General features: G+C 35.9%; 1 protein-coding gene across 9 annotated transcripts in view; it reads left to right on the top strand.

The window, feature by feature from the left end:
* The window catches only part of st3gal3a (ST3 beta-galactoside alpha-2,3-sialyltransferase 3a), a 45,272-nt gene that overhangs the window by 17,181 nt on the left and 14,667 nt on the right, over positions 1-13,424 (top strand). For 5 of the 9 annotated variants that reach the window (XM_079629267.1, XM_079629266.1, XM_079629265.1 and 2 more), the window contains 5 exons: positions 1,383-1,475; positions 5,899-5,993; positions 9,910-9,973; positions 10,173-10,268; positions 12,324-12,510. In XM_079629267.1, coding sequence (XP_079485393.1) covers positions 1,383-1,475; positions 5,899-5,993; positions 9,910-9,973; positions 10,173-10,268; positions 12,324-12,510 — 535 coding nt within the window. The remainder of the gene's footprint in view (positions 1-1,382; positions 1,476-5,898; positions 5,994-9,909; positions 9,974-10,172; positions 10,269-12,323; positions 12,511-13,424) is intronic. The other 4 variants (XM_079629268.1, XM_079629273.1, XM_079629271.1 and 1 more) reach the window with 1 other exon arrangement.

The following is a 13,424-nucleotide window of genomic DNA, read 5'->3' as shown; positions in this document are numbered from 1 at the left end:
GGAGGTCCGTTTACCCGAAATAAAACATGGCTCGACCTCTCTTATTACCATTAACGCCCACCTGTATAAATGGCACTGTCAACAGGTCATCTTTATGTGTCCAGCACTCTCAGTATTGATGTAAACTTACTAGAAAGTTTCCATTTGCCGGCCTGTGAATTAGTGGGTTTATACTGGCGCTTATATAAAATAAACTACTCCTCAAACAGGTTGTCATGTGGTCGCACAGCCTTTATCGCTGTACATCTCCACATCTGCTTTCCCTTCTCTCCAGACCACAAAGCATATAGTAAGATTCATCTAGTTTCGTTTTATGGATGTTAATATGACCAATAAGAAGTTGATTCATTCCCAGGAAAATTAATTATCTACTAATAAATTTTTTTTTTATTAATTCCCCTGATTTTTCTAGGAATTAAATGTTATGTTCAATTAACTTGCAACCATCTATCGAGTTAAATCTGTATTGTGCATGTTTTAGATTTCACAAAATGATGTGGTTGTGATAACTAGAACCAGTTAAGTTGTTTACACTACTGTTCAAAAGTTTGGGGTCGGTAAGATTTTTAATGTTTTTGAAAATAAAATCAGCATTTATTTGATCAAAAATACAGTAAAAACATTAATATTGTATAGTAGTATTCAAATTTAAAATAACGTTTTCATTTTTCAGCATCATTCCTCCAGTATTCAGTGTCACATGATCCTTCAGAAATCATTATAATATGCTGATTTAAACGTTATGCTGCTTCATATTTTTTGTGGAAACCGTGATCAGGATCCTTAATGAATAGAAAATATTTACTGTCACTTTTGATCAATGTAATACACCCATGCTGAATTAAAACATTTTTTTTTTTTATCGTGACGCCCTAAACTTTTGAATAGTACTAGTTGGGAAATACAACCCTCCTGTCATTTTGGTTATTTTGATGGCCACAAAAATATTTGGACACTTAAGTCATGCATTTTTTGTGATTTAAAGACGGCACAATCTCAATTCACAAAAGGAAGTTTGATTTAAAGTAGCAAAGCATTGAATGTAGTGTTGAAAATGAACACGCATAGTATTGTGACACTGGTTGTGAACCGTTAGAGGAACGTGTTCATAGTAAATGTGATGGTCACTGTGCAAAAACACCTCTGTGAACTTCTGAACACCTGACCTCATACATCCACTACAAGACCGGTTGGTCTTGTGCAACATTGCCACTTCCTGTGACATCTGATTATGCAATGACATTCACATTTTAAGAGTGACAGAGGGGTCCAAATATTTTTGGGGCCACCATATGCCTGATCCTAAAGGTTCAAGGATTTTCTGTGTTATCCTCTTATCTTGTCCTTTGCATTCAAGTTGTTCTTCTGTCGTTGGTTCACAGGCCCCTGGAGCTGCAGTATAAATATGGTAACCTCAGTAAAGGAGAGTGTAAACCGGGTTATACAGAGGCCAAGATGACATTAATCTATCCAAAGTAAGCTGATCTCACCATACATTGTGAAATACAGAAAGTTCACAATATCAGATATTATATTAAATGCGCATGCAGACACGCACCTCGTTCTTCTGCTAATGATAAAATAGTTTTGACATTAAGTTCTGGAAAGAGTCCATTTGATTTCATGTTGACCTTTCTGAGAAATTGCAAGATTTCTTTATTGGTTTTTGCACCGGCAATGCTGGTCAGTCACTGGTTATTGTTGCAGATAAACCATGAAATCATCTTGAAAGAGGCCAAACTATTTCTTATACTGGTAACTAACCAGCGATGCAATAGTCATAACTGGTTTTAACCAGCTTTGCATGTTTTTCAGGAGTGAGAACAAATATAGACGCTTATCACAGTTTTTGTGTGTGTGTGTGTGTGTGTGTAAGACTTGTCCTTTCTTTTTATAAGCATTACTGCATTCGTGTTGTGTAGTTTGTTTTAAACCCATTACACAGCGAGGATGTTTTGCCATGCAATGCTCTTGAGAGGAGCTCAGAGTGGCATAAATGAAATATTTATTTCCCTTTTAAATAATTGAGTGTTTGAGAAGATTCCCCACAGTGAATGCTCTTTATGTGTTGATTTAAGGCATATTTCACTCCACGGAGCGCATCACTAGCATCAGGATCTTTTTTTGGGAGTGTTGTGCTCCTCTGGGCTCCCAGTGCGTGAGAGAGCTGCGCTTCTGATGCACACGACTCACACGCAAAGCTTTCGTTGTGCCGCAAGAACCGCTGAGATTAATATAAACCACAGGTTATGGATCATCAGGACTCTTCACTCCTTTGAGGTTGGATTTGAGAGCATAAGAACTAAGTGTCAGAACCAGAAAGGAAATGTCTTCTGCTGGTTCTGCTGAGTCTGAATTGACATTATTTGTTTTCTGGTTCCTGGTTCAGGTCATGAAAACGCATAAAGTAATAAAATTATTACTCTATGGTGTTTATAATGTAAAATGTTGGACAATTTTGCAACATTTTGGTTGTACTTGGTTGTAAGAGTATCTCCATCATCTTTTTGAATGAGCAGCTTCTTAATAGTAAAGCATAGACATTTCAAAATATGAGTCTATGTGAATCTCAAGCTTGTTTATTAATAAAAGTCCTGCAAGTTATTATTTTTTATTATTGAGTCACTGGAGGGAAAGACTCCTGAACGTTATTTAACACATTATTCAACATTTGACTAGTATCGGCACAATAATCAGTTTATTAAAGTTTATATATACGGGTCAATGACGTATAAGGATTTTCGACTGGCCAATTTTAAAATACGAAAAAAAAAAGAATGCCTGTTGCAATTGCTCAAACATTAAGGATGTTGTGTAGCCTACACACAAATTCATATAAAAATTTAATTCAAGTGATTTTAGTGTTTTTTCATCTAGATGAATTGGCCGTAGCCTTAAAAAATGTCATGTCGTGCGACCGTGATTTAATCTTAAAATGTATTAATTTCCTTAACATGCTTAACATTTATTTTACAAGTTCATAGTAATTAAAGTGTTTAGAAACAAATTATTAGCATTTCTTTTGAGTTTTTGTAAATAATAATCTAATATTTTTGTTCTATAATTTCAGTTGCCTTCTTAAATCTAGTTAACATACTTATTTTTCCTGTAAATCACATAAAACTGATAATTTTTTTTTTTTTATACCATTCACTTAAGCATATTTATATTTCAGCCACAGAAATAAGATATTTAATTTTAAATGTAATATAGTGATTGCTTTTATTGGTCACTCACACCACATGATGAGTGGTCGCTCCAAATGACACGAAGACCTTATATAGTTAAAATCTATTTAAAGAGATCAATGAACAATACATTTTATACAAAAAAAATGATTTAAATCACATTTTATACAAATTTCACAGAATTTTCCTGAACACAAACATTTTATAAACTTTTTTTTTTTAATAAAAATAACATCGCAAACATAAGTGCATCATTTAATTTAACTTGACTTAGAATTTCTTTCTAACAAATAATAATGTTATAGATATAAATACAAGTATTGTATGCAGGTAACATTTGGGGTCGATAGTTTAAAAAAAAGTAATTAGGCCTAATACTTTTATTAATCAAGGACACATTCAATTGTTAAAAAGTGAAAGTAAAGATATAATGTTACAAAATATTATATTTCAAATAAATGATGTTCTTTTTAACTTTCTATTCATCAAATAATCCTGATATAAAATGTATGTTTCCACAAAAATGTCAACGTCCAGCCCTGAAGAAACGCTTTCTGTCTGCTTTGTTGTATGTTGTGAGCAGGTCAAACATCTGCTGAAACCTTCATTTTCAACATTAGTTCTGTGAAAATATGGTCCATTAAAAAATTGGCATTATTATGGCATGAATAGTTTAGGCGTCTTGTATGCAATAATCCTGCTACTCATCAAGGGTTCACTAACTTTTCTCACAAGCGTACGCTTTTCTCAGTTCGAGCCGGTGAGAAACAGCGGGAGTGTGTGTCACCTTCACTTAGGCGGCTGGGATGTGAAGAAGCGCAGAGTATTGTGGTCATGGGAACTGGAGTCCAGCGCACCACCTGTGTCATTAGCACATTACACCAGGGGTCGGCCAGCTGTGAGCGACGTGACACAAGTGTTCAGGTGTTGTTTTGTCAGCCAGTGAAATGTTCAGCGTAGTTTGGGCCGTGGATAGTTGTATCAGGTGGACGATGTTGACCAAAATCCGGGCGTTTCTCCATGAAATACAGCTTTGCCAGGTGGGGTTTGTGTCTGGAAACTTAGCTGTATAAATTATTGTTTGTATAACATGTTAGGTGTTGGTGCTGCACAGCACAGAACAATAAAGACAATTCTTTTTGTTAAGAATTGCTCAAGACCTGTTATAGGTGTAACTCAAAAAATATTATTTAATATCATGCAAAAGTTCATTTATTTCAGTAATTCAACTTAAAAAGTAAAACTAATATATTATATGGACTCATTACATGAAATAAGTGAAATATTTCAAGCCTTTATTTATTATAATTTTGATGATTATGGTTTACAGCTTATGAAAACCTTTTCACAATATTCTAATTTTGAATTTGGGGTTTTCATAAGCTGTGAGCCATAATCATCAACATTATAACCAATAAAGGCTTGAAATATCTCACTTTGCATGTAATGAGTCTATATAATATATTATTTTCACCTTTTAAAGGTGCTATGTGTAGTTTTTCTACTAAAATTAATCCATTTGTTATTGCCTGTGTGCGAAGGGGTTGTAATCTCACAATAAAATGATCCACTTGGCGGGTTTTGCTATTACCTCTGAAAGCAAGTATTTCTATGTGAAGTCTCCGGGTCGGATTTGCCACAAAATCCAGTGCCGTGACTGACATTTACATTTACATTACATTTATTTATTTAGCAGAACAAATGAGAAACCATAGAAGCAATTAAACTAGCAGTAGGACAACAGTATGTAAGTGCTATGACCCTTCACAGTACAATCCAACGCAATTTTTATTTTGTATTTTTTTAGAATAGATAAGAAAGTGTTAGTAGTACTGGATCAAGTGCTGCCGAAAAAGATACGTCTTCAGCAGTTTCTTAAAGATGGCTACAGACTCAGCAGCTCTGGCTGAGTTAGGCAGATCATTCCACCAGCAGGGAACAGTCATGGTAAAGGTCCGAGAGAGAGATTTCGTGCCTCGTTGAGATGGCACCACAAGACGTCACTCGCTCCCGAGCCTCTCGCCTCGTCTACTGACTTTGCACTCAACAGCGACGACACTGCAACTTTATGACATGGGAGTCTGCTAATACTAAGAAACCACCAGCACAACACAGACTTCAACACAAACATAATAATAAAAAACAAACAAAAAAGTGTACTCGCACTCGCTTGTAAACGTATTAGTTGCAATCTGAAACATCACCGCTAGATGCCGCTGTAAACTCCACATAGCCCCTTTAAGTTGAATTACTGAAATAAATAAACTTTGAAGTCTCACCTGAATTGTCTGTTGGTCTCATGATGCAGTTTTTCATATATTCCTTTTTGTATATATTTGGGAACTGTAATTTTGCTTAAATAACCTGTATATTGTGTAGTTAACGTCTTTTTCAGAAGTGTATCTTGACTGTAGTCTAGCGTCTGTAGATGATGATGAGTATCTTGGCGAGCTCAGCTCCTTATAAGTCTCTGCTTGTTTTGAGAAAAGGTCAAGTTTAGGCTGGACTTCTTCAGACATTCCAGGGCTCATCTCTTACGAACTGATAAACACAGTGGATTATGGGTTATGCGAGCCGCATAATCCTATCAAATATCCTTTCGGTTATCGGTATCGCAGCCCTTCTCTCATGTGGGCTGTGGAGTGATTCGTGTGAGACTCGTGCTTGTTTTAACTTCTCTCTCTTTGTCTCTTATTTTTTGTTCTTCTAGGTTTTTAAAACCAGCTCCCATGTTCCTTGATCCGAATTTTAAGCGGCTATCAAAGATCAGCATTTACCCGCCTCCTTTTGGAGTAAGAACACAAGGTATTTCTTTCTTTGTTTAAAATCAGTTTTTATGATAAGGGTTATGACAATGATCCTTGATTTATCGGGATGTCTTTTACACTCCTGCTGTTCATCGTCGTTCTGAACTTGAAGCCGTTTATTATATTATGGTTTATTACACCCTTCAGCATCATTACTCACATGATCCTTCAGAAATCTAATACTCACTTTTGCTCGTTATTAATTATAGTTATTTTTATCAATGTTAAAGGAATAAATTACATTTTCAAATAAATTCAAAATCAAATAGAAAACAGTTGTAATAATATTTCACAATATTATTTCTAAACAAATATATATGCAGCCTTGGTGAGGATAAGAGACTTCTTTCAAAAGCATTAAAACGTCTTAATTATTCCCACTTTTGACTGGTAGTTTATGTTCAGTCAAGATTAATTCATATAGCTTTACAAACAAATGTCTGTATTTTCATGTAGATTAACATTTGCACATGACTTACAAATGAGAAAAAATAAATATTAGGTCGACGTTAAACTAATGTCCACTGAACTCGTCACCAGAGGCTCCTGCAGGTTTAAGGTGGAAGCCATTTTCTCGTGGCATCTATTCAATCACGTCTCCTTACAGAAACCTCTCCGCTGGCCTTCATTCATCGCTGGCCTTGAGGGTTTGTGTGTAATTACCTTCCAGCCTGATTAAATCACAAATGAGCTCGTTAACTGAGGAGTTTGGCTGCTTTGGCAGATGGTGTGTGATGTTAAGAACAAAACTGTCAGCGTCTCTGCATCCGTTCTGCTGACGTTTCTCAAGGTGTGTGTGTGTGTGTGTGTGTGTGTGTGTGTGTGTGTGTGTGTGTGTGTGTGTGTGTGTGTGTGTGTGTGTGTGTGTGTGTGTGTGTGTGTGTGTGTGTGTGTGTGTGTGTGTGTGTGTGTGTGTGTGTGTGTGTGTGTGTGTGTGTGTGTGTGTGTGTGTGTGTGTGTGATGAATCCACTTAAAATACTGCTCATGCTTTTTCAACAGACTCCTTAAACTTGTTGAGCTGCAGACATGAATGATATGTTCAATAGCATGGCTTTTTAAGGAAAGGTGTGCTATTACTTTTCCAAGTGATCTAGGCAGCCTAATAAAATGATCTAAAAATGACGCGGATCAGTGCTTTTGTTGTTGTGGATTTGACAATCAAATCCTCTTCTATTATCTTTCGCACAAAGAGCTTGTTTCCCAGTGGAAAGCCTTTCGGTTTGACTAAAAATAGCACAATGGATTGTGCAGAAGATAAATGGCTTTTTAAACTCAGGGTTTTTCCCTCATTCTTGAGTGTGTGATGTAGGATCTTTCCCAGGAGGCTACAGCATTGTTCATGTGAGTGTGAGACTGTGCTGATATAGAAATGTCCCTTTTAATGTAATCCGACATTGTCATATAGATCTTCAACCCTAAATGGCATGTATGAATAGATATTGTTTTAAATAATACTACACAAACATAGTATGCAAGAGGTTCTCAGGAAGAAGGGACGGTTGAGAGCTGTGTCCGAAACCGCTCACTCGTTCACTCAGTCACTAATCCCTGTATATAGTGTATGGCATTTGAGTGCACTATATCTCCAAAGAGTGAACGAAATGAAGTGAGTGAATTCGGGCGCTGACGTTTACACCATAGATATACATAATAAAGGCTAGATGTCTTGTCCGCGCTGCTGGCCAATGGAGGTCGACGTCCGCACCTGGCGGCCATCTTGTCACAGTCAGTTCGCTCACTTGTAACATTGTGTTTTAATGGTGCAGGTACTTTTTAAATAACCATAACTTGCAAAATTTTCTACCGATTTTCAAGCGGGTTGGTTTGTTATAAACGTCAGAGTTATGACACTGCGTACTTATGAATAATTATAATGTTATATATTTCAACGTGTTCAAGCATCCATAATTATAGCCACGTTAATAACGTTTGTAAGAAACCAAACCGTTTGTAAATCCGTCAAGATTTCAGCGAGATAAGAGGATTTGTGTTCGTACAGATCACTCGCCTTACATCAGGAACCACAGAAAGCTTGCCTGTGACAAGATGGCCGCCGGTGATGACGTTAGAGACTCCGCCGTAAGACATCTAGCCTTCATTATGTATATCTATGGTTTACACTCTGCGTCGGAGAACATATAAAGGCTTGAAATATCTCACTTTGCATGTAATGAGTCTATATAATATATTAAGTTGAATTACTGAAATAAATCACGATATTCAAATTTTTTGAGTTTCACCTGTAAACTTTATTTAAAAATTCAACAATCAAAAGTTACACAAACTTTTGAAATGTAGTCTACTTTATATAAACATTTTAATATAATTGTGTTTCTACTCCAATTTGTTGGCTAATATAAACATTTAAACGATGGCTGTAATAACTTGTTTTCATGACTTATTCAAATTAAATAAGGAACTTAAATCTAACAGGTTAAGTCGAAAATATAATGAATATGTACAGTGCTGCATATATTTAGCAAAATGCTCTTTTCTATGGTTAAATTATTTCCTAGCTGACGCTCCAGTTTGTAGTCATTGAATGGCCTTTCTTTGGTAAATGTAACATTACGTGACCATATTGTTCTCAAGCCGTTTTATTAACATCTTGTTGAAACACTTGAGCAGTTACATGAGACATGATACATTTCGGTAAGTTGTAATGTATCTTTTAACATATCCTCTTTTCATTGATCTTTAATTAGTTCTGTAATAGAGGAGATGAGATGACCGGTATACGCTTGAGACGCTGTGTCGCTTGAGAAGAGCACCAAAGCTACATTTAGCCTATTGTTTGAGTTGCATAGTAAAATTGACCGAATTTGAAACTTAAAGGTATTGCGGAGGATCTTTCCTACTTTTAGAAAAGACCCGCCCTCTCCAATTTCTATTTGCTCCCGACCGAGAGGGAACGCCTACTAGCAGTGATTTTAAATGGATTTCTCCAAATAGCATGTCAAACTTTACCTGTCTAGTAGAATCTTCGCGACTGCGGCATCAGTGGGAAGCCCAACATGTGCTTTTAGCGCACGCCAGCGTGTGAACGGCCTTACGTAAACATATCACCAGAATGATTGACACTTAGGTGGACCAATAGTATACACTACCCACCCGGAAGAAGAAAATCCTCCGCTATACCTTTAAGACTTTGTTTTCACATTAAAAAGAAGAAAGCGAAGTTTTGTTCATTCATCAACCGAAAATATTGATCTTAAGAATCCATATCATTATCAATCAAAAACAAGAACTTGACATTTTTGTGGTTTATCCATATAATTCAGTCAAAGCGTGCCATCGGAGAAGCTCTAATTAAACCTCTGATTTCAGTTCTCCAAAAGCATTTCGGGCGAGAACAAAAGTTGCGGTTTTGGCTGGTAATTTCAGTGCAACAAATTATATAGGCCTAAGCTAAATGTATGCATTCACAGTACAACATTTTTTTTTTTTTTTTTTTTTTAAAGACTTGACTTATTGTTTTTTTTAGGCTACATTTTGAGAAGAGCTTCAGACAGTCAGGCTGACCATTAGCAATACTGGCAACTATGTTTGTACAAAATAATAATAATAAGTGTCTCAGCAAAGACCAAGCCTAAAGACTGCTCATTTTATTTGAGCCATTTGTCTGCATCAGCCACACACACATCTGCTATTACGGTAACACAGTGCTTCAAAGCCGGCTTTTGTTGTAATTTAGCACTGTTTTCTATGATCTTCTGCTATTTGGGTTTCACTTAGATATTTTATTTTCATCTTTAGTCAACTGAGTTCAGTTGTGTGAAAGCAAATGGCTGCTGGTAAATCATCATAGGATCCCGTTCACCAGTGTTATTTCTGTGTATTTGGCACAGCTCTTGATGCATTTTCTATAGTCTTTCTATCTAAATGAGTAAATATCTGTTATCTCTGTCCACAGAAAAGATCATCGATCATATTTTATCAGCTACAAATAGCTATTCGCTGGGTTCAGAACTAGACAGGTGATTAACGTCCACATAAACACAACAGCATTCACTTCCTTTTCTTCTATTACATGAACTATCCACCAAACACGTCATTTGTGTATTACATGATAAAGAATATCTTATATATTAAAACTTTCTGTTTTCATGCTTTCAACTTGTAATGCTGTAGCGTTGATCAGTTGCTATAATCATGTTGTGTGTTTTTCTCCTGCAGTCTTAGTTGTAAGAAGTGTATTATTATTGGGAATGGAGGCATTCTGTTCAATAAGTCCTTGGGCTCCAAAATCGATCAATATGATGTTATTGTACGGTAAGTTAGTTAATTAAAATCTAATGTAAATGTCATTATTTTTTCCTTTCACTACTTGATATTTGGCATATTAACAGAAATCAGTTGTTGTTGTTTCAGAAGGTTTGATGTATAATTATGAAAATAAGCATTAAAGGATTAGTTCACTTTCAAAATTGCTGATAATTTACTCACCCCGATGTCATCCAAGATGTCCATCATGTCTTTCTTTCTTCAGTCGAAAAAATAAACACAGTAGTTCAATCAAGTTTTTTTCACTTGAAGCTGTTCTCTAGAGTAAAGTCTTTCCTATCACCGAAAGAGCTTGAAAGAGTTATTTACATTTACATTTAGTCATTTAGCAGACGCCTTTATCCAAAGCGACTTACAACTGAGGACTACAACAAGCGAGTCATCGTGAAGAAGCAAAAATAACGCAAGAAGTGCTCAAAATACAAAGTTCTGGAATTGCTCAGAGTAGCATAAGCCAAAACAAGGGAGGGTAAAGGAGAGGTGTTTTTTTTTTGTTTTGTTTTTATGTCAAGTGCTCACGGAAGAGATGAGTTTTCAGTTGTCTTTTGAATGTGGTCAGGGATTCTGCATTCCGGACGAGTTATACATGCTTTCGTTCTATCCCGCCTGGATTACTGTAATTCTTTATATGCAGGAATATCCCAGTTTTCCATTACAAGGCTTCAAATGGTCCAAAACGCTGCTGCCAGATTCCTAACTGGGGTTCGCAAACATGAACATATTACTCCTATTTTATTGTCTCTTAACTGGTGGCCGGTGCGTTATAGAGTCGATTTAAAAATATTGCTGTTTGTTTTTAAAACCTTAAATGGCCTTGCACCCTCTTACTTATCTGAACTTTGAACTGTGAATGTGCCGGTAGGTGTCTACGGTCCACTAGCAGTTATAATCTGTCCCAGCCACATTCACGATTAAAGTCGAGAGGGGATCGTGCGTTTGCAGTTGTCGGTCCTAGGCTGTGGAATAGCCTCCCGTATCCCTGAGATCGCTGTCCTCTATATGAGTTTAAATGTAAACTAAAGCTGTATCTTTTTGACCGGGCATTTCTCTAAATTTCAACTATGGTTTTATTACATTGTCTCAATGGTAATGGTATTTTGCTCTTCCTCTCATGTTTCCTGGACTTTTGTTTTGTAAAGCACAGTGGTCAACTTCTGTTGTGTTTATTCCTGCTATATAAATGAAATGAAAATAAATTTAGGTTTTTGAGGAAAACATTCCTGGATTTTTCTACACAGAATGGACTTCAATGGCAACCAAATATTCCAATGTTCAAAAAAGGTTCAAATGTCCGTCTCAATGCAGCTTCAAAGTCTCGACACGATCCCAGTCGAGATATAAGGGTCTTATCCAGCGAAACGATCGGCCATTTTCTAAAAAAAAAATTGTATATATATATACTTTTTAACCAGAAATGCCCGTCTTTCACCATCTCTGAGATGCGCCACGTATAACGTCATCATGTTGGAAAGGTAAAAAAAATATATATATATAATAATAAATTAAAACAAAGATGTCGGACGATTTTGAAGTTGGAGGAGAAAATGAGATGGAGTTTTTCGTCCTTCCCAACCTTTTTGAACCGGAGTACACAGACAAATAACTTGGATAGATGACGTGACCCATGACCTTTCCAACATGATGACGCAATGCGTGGCGCATCTCATTTGTGGTTAAAAAGTATATTTTATTTTTTTGTGAAAATGACCGATTGTTTCGCTAGAAGACCCTTATTTCTCGACTGGGATCGTGTCGAGACTTTGAAGCTGCGTTGAGACGGACATTTGAACCTTCTTTGAACATTGGGATAGATGATTGCCATTAAAGTCCATTAAATGGAGAAAAATCCTGGAATGTTTTCCTCAAAAACCTAAATTTCTTTTCAACTGAAGAAAGAAAGACATGGATATCTTAGATGACATCGGGGTGAGTAAATTATCAGGAAATAATTTTTTGAAAGTGAACTAATCTTTAACATTTAATAATGTTCCCTGATGGATCACAAATTTGGATTTCACGTTGATCTCTGTCCTCATGGTTCAGACTGAACGAGGCTCCAGTCGCCGGGTTCGAGAAGGACGTGGGCTCGAAGACCACCATGCGCATCACCTACCCTGAAGGAGCCATCCAGAAACCAGAGCGCTACGAGAAGAGCTCGCTATTCGTCTTCTCGGCCTTCAAACCCATGGACTTCAAATGGCTGCGTCACATGGTGTACCAGGACAAACTTGTAAGACATGCAAAAACTTGACCACTCATACAGTACATGACCAACAAGCTCACAAACAAAACTTTTTTATTACTAAATGTATTTATCAAATATTGTGACTAATTTGGTTCATTTGCATCCGTATTCTCAGTTCCATTTATGACATGTTTAAGTCTATTCCACAGTTTTTTCTTTAAAATAGCTCAGAAAATGCAACAAAAAAGAGTCTTCTGATAAAAAATCTGTCATGCATATTTTAAAAGATGATTATTAGATGTAGACCTGCAATACTTGTACCAGTAGGGGGCAGCACAGTGTGTGCTCTGTACACGAATATTAAATATAAGTGTAAATATAAAAAAACAAGACTTTGTTTTATTGCTGGCCCAGTTTTTTTTTTTTTTTTTTTTTTTACTCGCCCCACCTAAAAAGACTGAGCATTTTTTTTTTTTTTTAGCTACATATTTTTAATCTTTTAACATAAAAAACACTAAAACATACAGGTGAAACTCGAAAAATTATAATATCGTGCAACAGTTCATTTATTTCAGTAATTCAACTTAAAAGGTGAAACTAATATATTATATAGACTCATTACATGCAAAGTGAGATATTGCAAGCCTTTATTTGTTATAATTTTGATGATTATGGCTTACAGCTTATGAAAACCTTTTCATAAGCTGTAAGCCATAATAATCTAAATTATATCAAATAAAGGCTTGAAATATCTCACTTTGCATGTAATGAGTCTGAGTTGAAAGCATGAGTCTAATTACTGAAAAAAATTACTTTTTCACGCCACAATATTCAAATTTTTCGAGTTTCACCTGTATTTATGTTTTGTTTTTTGTTCACTGTTATTTATTACAAATAAAAACAAGCTGGAAATAATACAGCTATAATGTAACTATAAATATCAAGCACTTTTGCTGTAA

This window comes from Phoxinus phoxinus (assembly GCF_949152265.1).
Source record: "Phoxinus phoxinus genome assembly, chromosome: 11".
NCBI lineage: Eukaryota > Metazoa > Chordata > Actinopteri > Cypriniformes > Leuciscidae > Phoxinus > Phoxinus phoxinus.
This window is presented reverse-complemented; position numbering and strand designations above follow the sequence as displayed.